Source organism: Apteryx mantelli, chromosome Z (genome assembly GCF_036417845.1).
Source record: "Apteryx mantelli isolate bAptMan1 chromosome Z, bAptMan1.hap1, whole genome shotgun sequence".
NCBI lineage: Eukaryota > Metazoa > Chordata > Aves > Apterygiformes > Apterygidae > Apteryx > Apteryx mantelli.
This window is the reverse complement of record NC_090020.1, coordinates 18,067,608-18,082,353: the sequence shown is the minus strand read 5'-3', so window position 1 is coordinate 18,082,353 and position 14,746 is coordinate 18,067,608. Positions and strand designations below refer to the sequence as shown.

The following is a 14,746-nucleotide window of genomic DNA, read 5'->3' as shown; positions in this document are numbered from 1 at the left end:
AGTTGTCATATGAGTTGTCCTAACCAAGCACAAGGGTTTAAACTTCCAAGTTTTCTTTTTTCCATGGATTTTAAGAGTCTACATCTATAATCTAGTGCTGTGATTGTCCCTGTCCAGCAGCAAGAATCACACTTTAGCATATTTAATGACTGCTCCACAAATGCTGGAAGTCATCACCAGTGCATCTCTGCAGTATTTCTCAGCTGTTCTCAAAGTTTCTAATAAGGCCAGAAGAAATCAACACTAGTGGAAGCTGACAGGATCCATTCCTTCCACCATCTCATTTAATCTGCACAGCAAATTGATCATTAAATATAATCAACAAAAGGCTGAGCTGTTTAACTCCTTTTTCCAACAGTGCTACACTTGATGATCAACATGAATTCTCTCTGCACAAAGATCTTGTCACCTGGCCAGCTCCCAGCTCCCAGCACAGGCAGCAGGCTTTTCTGCTTAAATGTGACTCAGTGCCGGAATTTTCTGGCATACATCCACTTTGCACAATTCTCTTAGGAGTTCTGATATCTACTCCACTATTATAACTAATATCATATAACAACAAAGGTTGCTGAAGAGTAGAATGGTATGGCTTTTACACCTATTCTCCTGTGATTAAGGAGCTGACTGAGGAATAAGATGCAGTTCAAAAACTGTTCCAAATTGGTTCTGCCTTATTGCTTTAACTGAGAAATGTCTGCAGCAGCTAGAGGAATCATTAAACAATTTCCAACCTCTCATGTTTTCAAGTTTTTAACACCCCCCTCTCCCCCCCATTTGGCTATTTTGGCTGCACTTTGGCATTTTGGCATGCACACTAGATCATAGAAATGATACTAAAGCATCCAGCATCATCAAGCCCATTTAAAAATTGTTTAAAGAACATCGCAACAGACATATGAAAGGAGAAAAACACAGGAAAATCTTAAAATGCATGTTGAGCATTTCAGTAAGCAATCCTTCTAAAGGAACCACAGGGTTCTATATAAAAACAGCAGTATTGTTTTATTGCTAGGACTGTGCTAAGTTAAGTGCTGTTGCAAAAATATAAAATTTACTCTTAGAAAAATACAGGGAAAAGAATAAGAAAAGCAGAAAAAAAAGAAGAAACAGTGCACTTCTTGATAACTGGATAGACAGATAACTGGCTGAAATGTGTAACGTTGCTTGGCTTTAAAAGATGGAGCTGGGAATGTTTCTAACTTAAGACATGAACAGCATCAAAATTTCAACTGACTGCGTGGCAGGATGTCCCCGCTCTGATTTTTTTTTTTTAGATTGTCCTTTACCTCATACTGACTATTCTCATTTAATTCTGCGATCATCACAGAGCCTGTGGTCAAGTCATAACAGCAATCCTTTTTCAAGGTGTATGACCATTTTCAGTTAGTTGCCTTCCTTTTCTTCTGCTTACAGTGGGAAACACTGCTAATATAAATCATATTTGGCCTATATTTTCAGAAGTGACAAATGATTCTTGCTTGAAGAACTGGATACCAAATTCTAGCTCCAACATTGACTTCTGTAGCAAGCTTACTGCATATTTTCTTATTCCTCTACACAGCTAAGAGACTCCAAATTTGTATCCCTCTTCCATGAGCTACTGCCAGCTCTAATTAGCAGCAATAAATACTGCACATTCCAGCAAAGGAAAGCATTTGACATACGCAGTATTAGATTCCATCCTATTTCCATGTAAATTTTGTTGTTATTTGATAATTGTGTGAAGAATATAAGGGAGAAGGGTTCCTTCTCACAACAGGGAAAGAAGGGTCTTCTCTGTTGTTCTGTGAATTTGGGAAAATTCATAAAGATGAAGTCAGATCTGAAGAGATTTCTGTGTTCAGATTGGCTGGCATTATGTATGCAATCTCCCTTGTGACTAAGCAGATCATAGTAACTCTTCCTAAACAAGGACACATGTTGGAGTCACTTGCCCTAAGACTGAGAAGGGGTGTGAATAGACTACATATTAAATATGCCTGCTAACCTGATTTTTTTCCACCCATCCCTTCTTTTGGTGATGTGGCTAGATCCATTTTGTTGGTCAGCTTCTGCAGGGCAGCCATATCAACCACCTATCCCCTTCCTGAGCAAAGAACGCCCCTCTCAGGCCTTCCAAAACCCAAGAAAGGGGTGTCGAAGCCAGCTGTCCTCAGTCCTTTTGCCCTTGGCCCAGTATTTCACATGCTAAGCTTTTGTAGACAATGCCATGCTGACATAAACTTTAGACAATAATAGCTGCAGGGGGAACCACCATAAACTGGGTGGATTTAGAGCCCATATTTCACTGAAGCTGTCACTGACCTGCCTGGCACTTTTCTCTCTTCCCATTTCTGACTCTGAGCCTTTTTGCTCCCATTCAGCCCTTTGAGTTGGAATGAGCTTGCAGTACAAGTTTACTCTCATGTTAATTTAAAGATCACCTTCTCCATATTCTCCCTGAATCATAAGTTTATAAATGAGGTTAAATAGGAATTATTGATGTCTTCCTTACCAGAACTGCACAGTATATCTTTTGCTCTTTGTGTCTGTCCTGTGGGATTCTCTAGGAAATGCAGTACCATGTGCCCTGCAGCTGGTGGAGGCTGTGCAGACCAAACAAATAGCTCATAGCCATCTACTCAAATACTGCCCATATAAGGGCCTTCAGACTTCAATTCTATCTATTGCTTCAGCATTCAACCAACACACAGGACTCAGATGCTAGTATCTGATATTCCCTGTCCATCACTCTCAACAATCTTTCATTTGATATGCATCTGATAAGATTTAATTTCTTTCTCCTGTTTACTGTGTCACGGGACTTTTTGTTCCAAGCCTTCCATTAGTTAACTGAATGACATATAGAGCTAAGTCCCATTAGTAGGACAGTTCTGATCCAGATGTTGGCTGAAGAGATAAGATAATGAAGCAGCTCTAGCAAATGGAAGCCCCAAAAATATTGTGGTATGGAATTTCTCAAAGGACATTTTTGGTAGTCCACATGCTCTGTCTTTAATGTTTGTTACAGAATTCTTCCATTCCTATTCTGTCAGTCCTTCTACAACTGAAGCTTTCTCGTCTACTTAAATTTCACTGTTACTTACTTCAAAGGAAAAGAATTTCTATGACAGCTTGTGGCAATTAGCTTTTCAATCAAAAAAATAGATAGAAAGTTAATTAATCTTCTTTACTTTGGAGAAAATGATTGTTCTTCCATTAGTGGTGTCGTGTAAATGCAGCCGATAAAGGTCTTACAAATGAGCTGAACAAAGGCTAGCACATAAATGTTTGTGTGTTTGTGAAATGTTCCTTGTTATACAAAAGAACCTAAGGGGTGAGGAAATCTCATTTAACTGATTCCTATAGCAAGGCATGCAGGTAATGAATAAGCATCTGTTAGTGCCACGTGAATACCACAGAAACATATAAGATCAGAAAAGTCTTGATCCCTACTTACACAATCTAAAGAAAGTACCACTGGATTAGCAAGACAAATTTTGGCCTTCTAACTTTGAAAAGGCACTGATAAAACAGAGAAACAGACTAAAGCATAGAATGCAATAATAGTTATAAAGAATATCCTAAATACTGAAAGGTGATGCCCTGGATAATTTAGGGGTTGGAAAAGTAGAGATATTATGACCCCTTTCTAAATTTGAGACAGAAATGGAGAAATAAATGGGAGATGAATAATCTATGGCACTTAAAGGGATGAAATTGCCAGAAAAGGGAACAGTTCAGGTAAGACATCCTTAAAAATTTCTGACCCCAACTGTTAGTTCGCTAACAGACTGCTGTGCTGCACTCTGGGCAACTGGCACAATTACTATTGCAGTATCAGGTATGATCTTTGCCTAGAGAGCTTATTGGACTACATGCGTGAAAGGAAGGTACTGATACTCCTTTCCATTTATCTCTATTTGCAAACAGTATCACTTGTAGGAAAATTTTAATCTTCCTCTAGAAGGCTCTTCCCATACTCTCAAAATAGTGTCTACTCAAGTTTTGGAGATAAAATGTTCCTTGGGTGGAATGTAATCAAATCCTGGAAGAAGGGAGGATGACACATCCCTTTGCCAAGCTGGACAGGCTAGCAGAATTCAGGGGATAAATCAGATTCAGATTGCAAGTGAAATATGGGGTGAATAGAGCAAACTTTGAGTACTGAAAGTATGCGAATTTTTCATTGGTCATGAAGTTCATGTCATCACATATAGGGAAAGAGTAAAAAAGTGACTGCCGCTTGTTTTATGTAGCAAAACTGTAGTTTTACATCCTCAGCTCCAGTTCAGAAGAGCAGAAGACATTGAGCTGCTTCAGACTCATTCACAGTGGTGCTGCCAGCAGCCTTTGGGTATACAGCTGGGACAGAGGTGATGGCTGCTGATGCCACAGATCAGTCTGCTGCGCTGGGGCTCGCTGCCCTTGAGAGCTGGTGGTGATCATGCTCCGTGAACCAGAAGTGTACTTCAAAGTTTTATTACTGTAATTTAAAATGTTAAATAACGTAGGGGCTGTCTCAGTTGCATGAGGCTAACTGATATTGATGGGAAAGGAGTAGATGATTATGATAGGAGTAATTTGAAGGGAACGGGCACATAACCTTGCCTGTCAACAGCCCATGACTCTGCAGTCCTCCCTGCCTCAGCAACTACACGTGAATGAGAGGATGGGATCTCCAGTATCCTTTAGTACTGCTGTAAGCAAAATGGCACAACAGCAGCGTAATATCTTTGCCCTTTGCACAATGCACATGATACCAAGGGACAAGGTGAATTCTCTGAGCCCAGATAATTAGTTTAGTAATATAATACAATGACTGGCTTTCTCTGGGGTTCTTGTTTCTGCAGACACATAAAGGCCACTAGACACCACACAGACATCTCAAGACATACTCTAGGGACACTCAAGGTAGATCAGGGCTTCTCTGAGGCTGGAAACTTGTATGCTGCTGCTGTTGAACAGGGACTGCAAATGATGCCTCAAAAACTGAGCATCTCTCAACAGCTGCACTTCTTTGACTTGCAGGAAGGGGAACTGCTGAGGCAGTTGGCACCCCAGGGATGGTGATACCAAGGAAAAGTAATTTGCAAGTCTTGCATTATGGGAAACAAAATACAGTTGTTCTCCCTCCATTTCCTTTCCTGTGTTCCTTCATAGTATGTAAGGAAGTCCTGAAAACTTATGTGTGTATGTAGCCACAAATTTTAAATCTTCAGACTTTTTACATCTAGAAATCCATGTTTACTCTGCTCTGACACACTGTGACTTGCCTGAAGAGCCAGTGAAATGGAGAAAGTACAAAAGTGAGAGCTGAGAAGATATGGGAGGAAAAAAAGATTCTCATGTCCCCATTAGGAACATATTCTGTAACTGAGAATAGCATCCATTCTGGCCTTGACGTTCACAGCAACAGTGGCTGATGCACTGGCACAGACCCCAAATGTATAAACAAAGGGATGACGGGATTTTCACTGGAAGTGATCAGAATTTACTCTAATTACATAGATAAATTTAGATTTGCTAAATCTGGTCCATGCATATTGTACATTCAGGTTTTAACCACAGACACAGTGATACTGTCTTTTGATCATTAACAGAACAAGCAGGTGTATGGCCCCAGCATGTTTAACTATGTGTTTTAATGTCAGTTATTAATATAGTGGACAAAAAGGAAGTTTTTGAACATGAGAACTAAGAACAGTCTGATTGACATTCTACTTTGATTTTTCTCATTTATTCCAGTTCTCTCTCCTGCTTTCCTTTACCAAACACAATGGCATTGTGATAAAGCAAACTAGCAGCTTCACAAGTGTGGATCCAAGGTAGGAAACTGACTCTTCAATTTTGATCAATGGACAAGAACAAACAACCTGTTCAAGATCCCCTTCCATCAGCCATGATTCAACAAACTCCACAGGGCAAGCTACAGTCTCTGCATTTGGGAACATGTCAAGGTACTTCATTGGGCCACCTTTCTCACTCACACAGTTGTAATTGGTCATCGTCAGCTAGACTGAGCCAGACCTGAGGTAGAATAATCATCTTTGTACTAAGAGTGAGGAGCACAGAGATAACAACAAGAGACTGTGCTTTGGTACTGGAAAAGGTGGAAGACAGGATGCTTCTTACTGTACTGCAGCAACAATCAAAGCAGCTCCTGGCGAAGAGTTTATTTCTATAGTCACGGAAAGCTTGTGGTTGGAGTCTGCCCAGCCAGACCTACTGCAGGGCAAATATTGTATTTATAGGTCACTCAAAGCTGTCCTCAGAAAGGCAAGAGATACTGTTTTCTTCACCATTTCTGAGGCCAGATCTGTGTGACCTATAAATATGACATCAATTGCTTCAGGCCTCCAGGAATTTTAGCTTTTCCCACAGGTGACCCTGTACAAGTCTGGGAGCCAGGAAACTCCCATTCACTGTCTAAGCCTCTTTGGAGCTGACTACGGAGACTGGAAGGGCAAGGAGAGTGAGAGAAGTAAGATAAAGGTAAAGTTTCACTGGGGAAAAAGCATAAGAAATGAGGGAGAAGTTATTGCCAGGAATTAAAATGGAGATGGATAGCTGATAAAAGCATTTCATCAATACTGAGATCTGAGACGTGCACCGCTGTGTTATATGTTGCATCTTTTAAACCAAAGCATGAAGCACAGAACAAATCACTACAGAACTGAGATTTCAGGCATTTATGGATGACCCTGAAAATATCACAAAAGACAGTTCATTTATCAGCTGTGATTCCACCTCATAGGAGACGTTATTGATAGAAAACAAGCCAGCCCTAAGGAAAGACCTCCACATCATGGTACACTGCTAATACTTTGGAGATCAGTGGGAAAGGCAGGCTGAAATACTCCTGGCTTAGAAAGACTGGTGGAAGAGAGGTGGGAAGCAGAGCCATGGTTTCTCAGGACTATCTGCAGGGCTGAGGGAGCTGGATAAGATCCCAATCTCCTAACTCTGGCTACCAGTATGGGACTTAGGTGCAAGAAAGCAGGACTCTTGTACTGACTAGATAGCTCCAGGCTGCGCAGGAAAGTTTCCCCAGCCTAGGGAAGGGAAGCCCAAGCACAGGCGCACAACAGTCCAGGAAACTGGGCATCTGTCTCCAGCCTAAGTCCAGCTGCAATCCAGGCAAGAAACAGATCTGCAAGTATTTTTATTGCTGTTACACAGGGTAACAGCCATGCAGTGAATCTCAGTCTATGGAGAATGAAGACTAAAAATGATTGAAAGGGACTAGTCTGTTCTGAATGCAGATGTGTGATGGGATATTCTGCACAATTCTAGAAAATTTTCATTCTCTGATTGCAATTCAATCTGAGAATTTCCAAGACTTTTAAAGACATTTTATAGGCTTTTAAATACTCTAGAATGATCAGATTTAAGCCTCCTAGTTCCCAGTAAGTACACAAGACATTTCCCCCCATTTCCCCCCTACCAGGAAGCTGAAAGTAATTTGTTTTTTATATTTGCCAACTCATTTCTTCTTTTGGAGAAGTAATTCAAAGAAGGGGACTTAGGATGTGTAATATTACATTCTGTGCAGGTGTAGTCCTATAGGCCACTACAATCATCTTGAATAACACTGTAGGTTTTCAATTTTCATTTTCAATTTTCCCATGCCACTACAGCAGGAAACAGAAAATACAAATAATTTCTTCACACGAATGAGGCATTATTTGATTATTAGCTAGTCTGAGAGATGGAAATCTCAAAAGAGCTAGATATTTTGGGCTAAATTATCAGTAGTGGGCTCACAGGTCAGAGTAAATTAAATTTACATCTCACATCCATTAAAATAATTATGAGAAGATTACAATTATAATTACAAGCTGGTCTCTGAGGTAGACCAAAAATAATTTAAAAGAGCATAGCACTGCTCAGTTTCTTCTGTCCCCAAAGAACTCTGTTGAATAATCTAAGAATCATTCTTCTCAATTTTTTCTAAAAAAAATAAATGCTTAGGACATACATTAGTTTTGTATTTAGGCTCCAATTCAGCTTCCAGGCAGGTGGGTGGAAAAATTCCACAAATTTTTTACCTTTATGGTATGTAAAATAAATAAGAAAATAATGCCCTCCCTCTTTTACAGTGTGGGAAACTGAGTTTGCAAAGGAAAACCACATTCTGCAAAGTCCTCCATCTAACCACAAGAGGGAGAATTTTGCTTCTTTAAGTTGAAAATAGACTAAAAGTGTGTTCTTGCTCTAACTGAAAAAGCCAGTGAGAGTTTTTCTACTAGGAATCCTACAACAAGTTAAAACTACTAATACTTTAAATTTTGCAGAAACTCCTGGAATTTCATGAAGGAGGGATTTCTACTATCATAGGCTTTGCTGTGGGCTTGATTTATGTCATTGTGTCCAAATAGACAGCAATTTGGTCATGGGACACACATTTGTACATAGCTCTTTTTCTCAAAAGCAGAAGTGTATGTTGATGCTTTCTAGGATGTGACATCATCCAATTAAGAAATTTCAATTTAAAAAAAGAAAACTATTGATTATATTTGCAAAAACATCTTGGTGATTCTTGTGCAAAAATGTTATTGGAAAAATGACTAGTGTGCTTTATGATTACACACAAGACTACTTATTCAACTTAAATATACATTTCCCATGCTTGTTCCCATGTTGTTTCTACATTTCTTTTAAAAAAGGCAAAATATCTCATCAATGTCCTGAAGAAAAGGATGCAAGGGGAAGAGTGCAAGCAATATAAACAGCCATCATATATGGACATGCCAAGTCCATTTGAATGCCACACAGTTCAGCATTATTTGGACACAGGTAGTGCCTTTGTCTGCAGGAGCAACACAGTTCAACATATGCTATTGAATTAGCCTCTTCTTTACCAAGAGCTATTTGGTTTTCTTTTTCTTGCCTAAAAACCTAATATATAAGTGTAGAAAGAATACGCTCCTCTACTCCATGTAAATGAGATATGCCAAGGTCAAAAGCAAAGCATCTTGTTCTCATCTCTTTATATGAATTTAACTCACAATCTGCTGTTTCTTAAATCTAAGCTCATTTATAACTACTGTTACTAGTCACACATGCAGCTTACTCATACTTTGAATTTGAAATACTAAATTGCAGCACAATAGGTTTTCAACAGTACTATTCTTTTTTTCCTTTTTGAAGTGCTGGAGAAGCATATATTTCATAAATAATTCATTTGGCTTTTAGGAAGCCTGCATAACTATCCTGATTATATCATTTATTTCTGAAGACAAAGGCCCAAACTACAAATCAAAGCTTGTTTGAAAAATGAAATAGATTAATCTTCTCTTGACAGCTTTTCCTGGGTCTCCTGTCACAGACTCAAGTTCAATATGATAAAAATAGAGCTCACTTTTCCTTTGGTCTCTGTCTCGTCTCCTCCTCTATATAAAAATGCCCCTGTCCTCTCCATTAAGTAAAACATCAAGCCCTTTTATTCCTCCATCTGTTCTTCTATCCTTTACATACTAACGATTAGCAGACCATTTCATCTCCCTTTAGTCCTCCAGGCAGAGGTCTTGACTTTTTCTGCTGCTGTTACTCACCCTGCATCTTGCAGCTTTTCCTCTCTGTCTGTCTCTTGCCCCTCTCCATTTTAATCCCATCACCGGCTTCCTGCCATCCCTCCATTATTGTTGTGTTCCCAAGAACTGGGTAGCTTCACTAAGATTCATCCTGTCAAAGGCCAACTTTGGGGTGCACTACTGACATTAGTGATATCTTTGCCATGAACTTCAAGAAGTTTGGAAGTTTATCTTCTGTGTCCTTTTCTCCTTGAAAGCACTTTCATAGCACACTCACAATTACCCTTTCATCTTCTGACCACAACATGCTCTCCTTCTCTGTAGTCAAATGTCTGATATTTTTCCATGACCACCCAACCATTAACAAACACCTGGACATGAATGTAGTCCCAAAATAGAAGCTTTGTAGAGATGAAAAGGGAGAGCACACTGACAAGTGTGCCTTGACTTACTGTAGAAAGCAAACAGAACTCTTGTTCCCTGAACAAAGGCTTAAAGAAAAAGGACAAGTTTGTTTGGTTTTCTTTACTTTAAGAAAGGCTATTTGACAGCCAGTTCCTTCATCTCACTTTGGGCTTGCTCCTGCAAATCTTCTCAGATCTCTCCTACTGGGGGAACTGGTTGCAAATGCTAGCATGCCAAGGCTGGGAGTCCAGCTGATGGCTTGTTTGCTTCCGCCAAAAGGGGGAAGTTTTGCCCTTCTTTCCATAATCCCGTCCTTGGCTATGCAGTCTCCCCACTTGCTTGCACTTCCAAAAACCTCCTTTGAACCAAACAGATCAAACAGAAAGAGATTATCTTTTTTTTTCTTTTCTTTTCTTTTTTTTTTGCTAATTTATAGTTTTCTGCCATGTCAGTGAGTTGAATGGGCTTACAGATGGATTCAGCAAATGTTAGAGTTCATACAAAGTATTTCATGGGAGTTTGCTGAAACCAGGGAAAGGCAGGGGAGGAATCTTCTCCGTTTATGGCAGGAAGCTATGAGATAACCTCTTCCTGTCTCATGAAATGGCAGTATGAGACTGATTATAATAGTTAATGCTGCACCTGAGAACATGCAGTTGCAGCCTTGGGCTTGCTATTTGCAACTGTTTAATCCACTCCTGAAAACAAGGAGAAAGAGATACAAGAATCTACAGACACGGAATTTTCTATCTTGCAGCTTTTTGGAAGCATTGTTTTCCACAGAAAAGTTAAATGTATGCAATCTATACTTTTATTAAAGAGTTCCCTAAAAGTTTTTAAAGGTTATTTCTGTTAGGAAGAAAAGTCAAACCTCGGTGTTACTCCCATCAGCAAACAGTGCATTCCCAGTCATACCTGTGATCATGCTTGATATGATTAATGGCAGAATGATGAGTTTGAGCATTCTCATCAGCACCTCCCCAGGAAAAGCAAAGTAGAACTTATCCAGGTTAGAGAGCTTGCTGTATTCCCGTACCAGCACACCAACTCCAATACCTGAAAAGCACACAAAAATGTGAAGCATTTAGGGACTCAGCAGTAATTTATAGGAGAGACATGGGGAAGAGGGAAGAGAAATAGAAGATCAATAAAACAAAAATAGTGAGCTACATTTTTACAGCTGTGGTTTGACTTCTAAAGCAAATTAGTAAAGAGATGTTTCCTTTGGGCATTTCTTTTCTCTCCTACATATTGATGATAGTAAAAATAGTGAACAATACATATAATTCTGAACCGGGAGGACTTCTTTAGGTGTGTCTTTAGGGGAAAATTCTGTTTTAATCCTCAGATTATCAGTCCAGTCTGGCAGTGTCTTTTTACTAACCCACTTTTACCAGCTCTAGATGATTCATAACTGGCATTAAGAAATCAATATATTATATGAACACTATCGCACATTGAAGAAACAAAGTGATATGATAGAAGTATTTTGGATAATCAGTACTGGCTAAAATATATCTCTCTCTATAGATATTGGTATATAGGTGTAGGTACATATACATGTACAATACCAGCAGCAATACATTCAGTAACTGCCACTCTGCAAAGTTAGAAAAATGAGTGTGATTGCAATCATTAAATTCATTTAGTAATTTCTGGAAATTTCATCAAGGAAAACACATTTCTGCCTATTTCACTCATATTATTCCACTATATATACAAACTACCAGACTATCTGTATAATAAGTGACTGAGCCATGCTACAAGGCACCTTTGTACTTCCTCTTATCTTTGGCTTAAATGAATTAGCAAATGGTTCTGGCTACCTAGACAAATCACAGGTAATGAGAACTATCAAAAGAAAATAATTTCCAGGCCAGAAGATAAATTTCTTTAGTCTGACAGACAATACCTTTACTTTCCATTTCAACATGAGGTAGGAAATGGAAATCATTGGTACAGGAAATCTGTTCCTTATTGTTTAGAGAGCATTATGGCTGTTGGTTCCTTAAGTGGTTACAGAATTTTATAGATTCATAATTTGCAGATAGTTTTGAATTTATGAAGATCTCACATTGGAATTTAATAAATTGTATGTTGTTTGCTTACTGTTTATACCTTTTTTCATATTCCTACTCTGGGTTCACAGAAATAAAAAATATATTACATAAACTTTTCTCTTCAGGGTCTTATATCCTACCGCTGCTACAGACACCACTGTTTTAGAGGAAATAGTAGCATCAGGTATGAACTTTGTAATGCTTCAATTCTGGCTAAACTGGGTATCAACAGACCCAATTTCTTATTGGATTCAATGAGAGACAAGAGCATTTAGGACCTTTCATTACGCACAGAGTGCAGAAAGGTCTTATTCATATTAATAGCTTCACTGAAGTTAATTGAATTATTTACATCCCTGTGTATTTTAGTGACATCAGTGACATGTATATTGCAGCAAAATTGTTACAACAGCACATGAAGGTACTTCCAATTTACTTTTATCAGCCTCATTGGCCCATGTAAACTCTTGAGGTCCCAGGAACTCTTCTGGAGCTGAACCCAGAACTGCCTCTTCCCCTTGAGTTTTATTTTTGATGGTACACAGGGCAGCTAAGTAAGACTCTGCAAAGGGATGCTCAGTGAAAACACCTACAATAATAGAGATGTTGCCCAAGAAGCTGCTGTACAGTTTAATTAAATGGGCTTACAGGATAGCCCCTTATTCTAATTGATTGAGGTTGTGGGGGCAGACAGCACCAGCAGCTTCAAAAAGAGATTAGACAAATCCACACACAACAGGTTTGTACTCTTGATACTGGAGGGAATAGATGGGGATCCTGTACTCAGTTCTCTCCTAGAGAAGAAACACACTAATCTTTTTTTCTAGAGAGTAAGGATTTTCTGCAAAAATCCTCCCAAAACATTCACCTCTGCTGTGGTGTGTACTAGTCTGTATGACATCTGAATGTCAGTTGATACAGAAATGTAAATGACTAGCTACTTTAACAGAATTTCTCTCTCAGGTCTGACAGCACAAAAAGATAATGAACCATCTTTTCTGCACTCTCCCTGCAATTGAAGAAACAAGTTCAAGGAACAGAGAGGCAAATTATAAACTCCTACATAGTCTTTATTGTTAATAAGAAGATGGAAAATGAACAAGGTAACCTTTCAGGCAAATAGGCTATTCTAAGCAACAAAGAAGATATCTGATTAGTTTGTCATCTGTGCCAGTGAACAGACAGTTCAACCTCCTTGCAACACCTTGAATCTCAATAGCCTTGAAAATATTTGCAATATTATGTACATGCCCTTAATCAGTGGAAGAAGATACACAAAGATCTCTACTTTTAATCTAGTGGCTAAACCAAATGTGTTGAAAGGAATTAGTGTGCACTTTGAGATAAGCCTGAGGAAGATAAAACTCTACTTGTAAAATAGTTACATATATCAAGATAAACTGATAAGGCTTTGATCCTGCAAATGTCGGTATAGATAGCTGAACTTAAGCATACAAGTATTCTCCATGTCTTCAGACTATTCACATGCCTACGGATAGGCATATGCTTAAATTGCTGCAAGACCAGACTGTATGTTTACTTCAAGTGGTGCAATGCCATTTTACGGTAGAGTACAGGGTATTAAACATCACATTCTGCTGTCACCTTGCCATACAGCTGCTCCTGTGTTTCTGAAGCACGCAAGATATTTACAGTGGTGAGGAAGTTATGTGCCTTTTCCTAGGTGCAGCTCTCTGCCCCACTGTATCACATGGTGGAAGAGATTTTCTCTTTTACATGCTTTGACACAAACTGAAGAGCATCCCCACATGACAAGATCATAGCCATTTACCTGTAGCAAGCTCCTTTTCTCATCAGAGTCCTACCCACTCCTGCTCTGACCCTGCAAAGATAACGGTGCAAGCAGCCCTTGAACCCCAGTTCCTCAAGAGTCTTAATAAAGATGGACATCCAAAAGGCATTATCTCTGACAGAAAAAAACAAATTTCATCCAAAAGTAGTCAGAAAAACTGTGGCCTGGAAGGGAGCGTTGGCACCCACAGAGGAAGGCTACAAGTGCAGCGTGACCAGCACAGCGCAGAGGCATGCATGGAAGATGTCTACAGATAACTGAGATGACTCCTACTGCAGCTCATGCTCAGGGGAGAGTCCAGGTGTTTTCTGGCCAGGAAAGAAGGAAGAGGACAACCTGTGATCTACTGCACTTTGCAAAGAAGTTGAAAAGGGCAACGCATATTTTGTTTCCTTCTGTCAGCCAGGGGTGTTATGTCTAGGACTATGTCTAGTCTGTCTAGGACTTTTTCTAACCATGCGCCTTTCATTCCAGGTGATGACTCTCATGTTTGCACAGCTGTCAAATTTTCTTCTCTTGCTCCTTTTACATTCAGCAGGATCACAAGCAGGTAGGATGATTCGCTCTCATTTTTATTCTTCAGAATTCTCTTTTTCATCTCCTTGGATTTCACTACGAACATTTTCCATGCTCTCTCAACATTTTTACAGGGTTTCCCTTACACTTTTTCACTTACATAATATATATTTGCTTAGTTTTTGGAGAGGATGTTATTTATCTAGAGACATTAACAAAGAACAGACTTCCTCATTCCAACAATCTTTTGAAATGACATTGTTGCTCTCACTTCCTTATTTGTGCTACTCCTTTACCAGAATGTGGCAATTATATCTGTATTAACTTGTTCAGTATGACAAAATACAGTAAAATACATCTACCTTTTAAATGGAGCTAGCATCTACCATCTGGTGCTAGAGTTTAGCACTGGAATGTAAGAAGAAACTTGATTTTGT

The 14,746-nt window shown here is 39.2% G+C and overlaps 1 protein-coding gene across 3 annotated transcripts in view; it reads right to left on the bottom strand.

The window, feature by feature from the left end:
* The window catches only part of SLC1A1 (solute carrier family 1 member 1), a 57,476-nt gene that overhangs the window by 30,095 nt on the left and 12,635 nt on the right, over nt 1-14,746 (bottom strand). For all 3 annotated transcript variants that reach the window (XM_067315278.1, XM_067315281.1, XM_067315279.1), the window contains exon 2: nt 10,836-10,976. In XM_067315278.1, the coding sequence (XP_067171379.1) occupies nt 10,836-10,976 (141 nt within the window). The remainder of the gene's footprint in view (nt 1-10,835; nt 10,977-14,746) is intronic.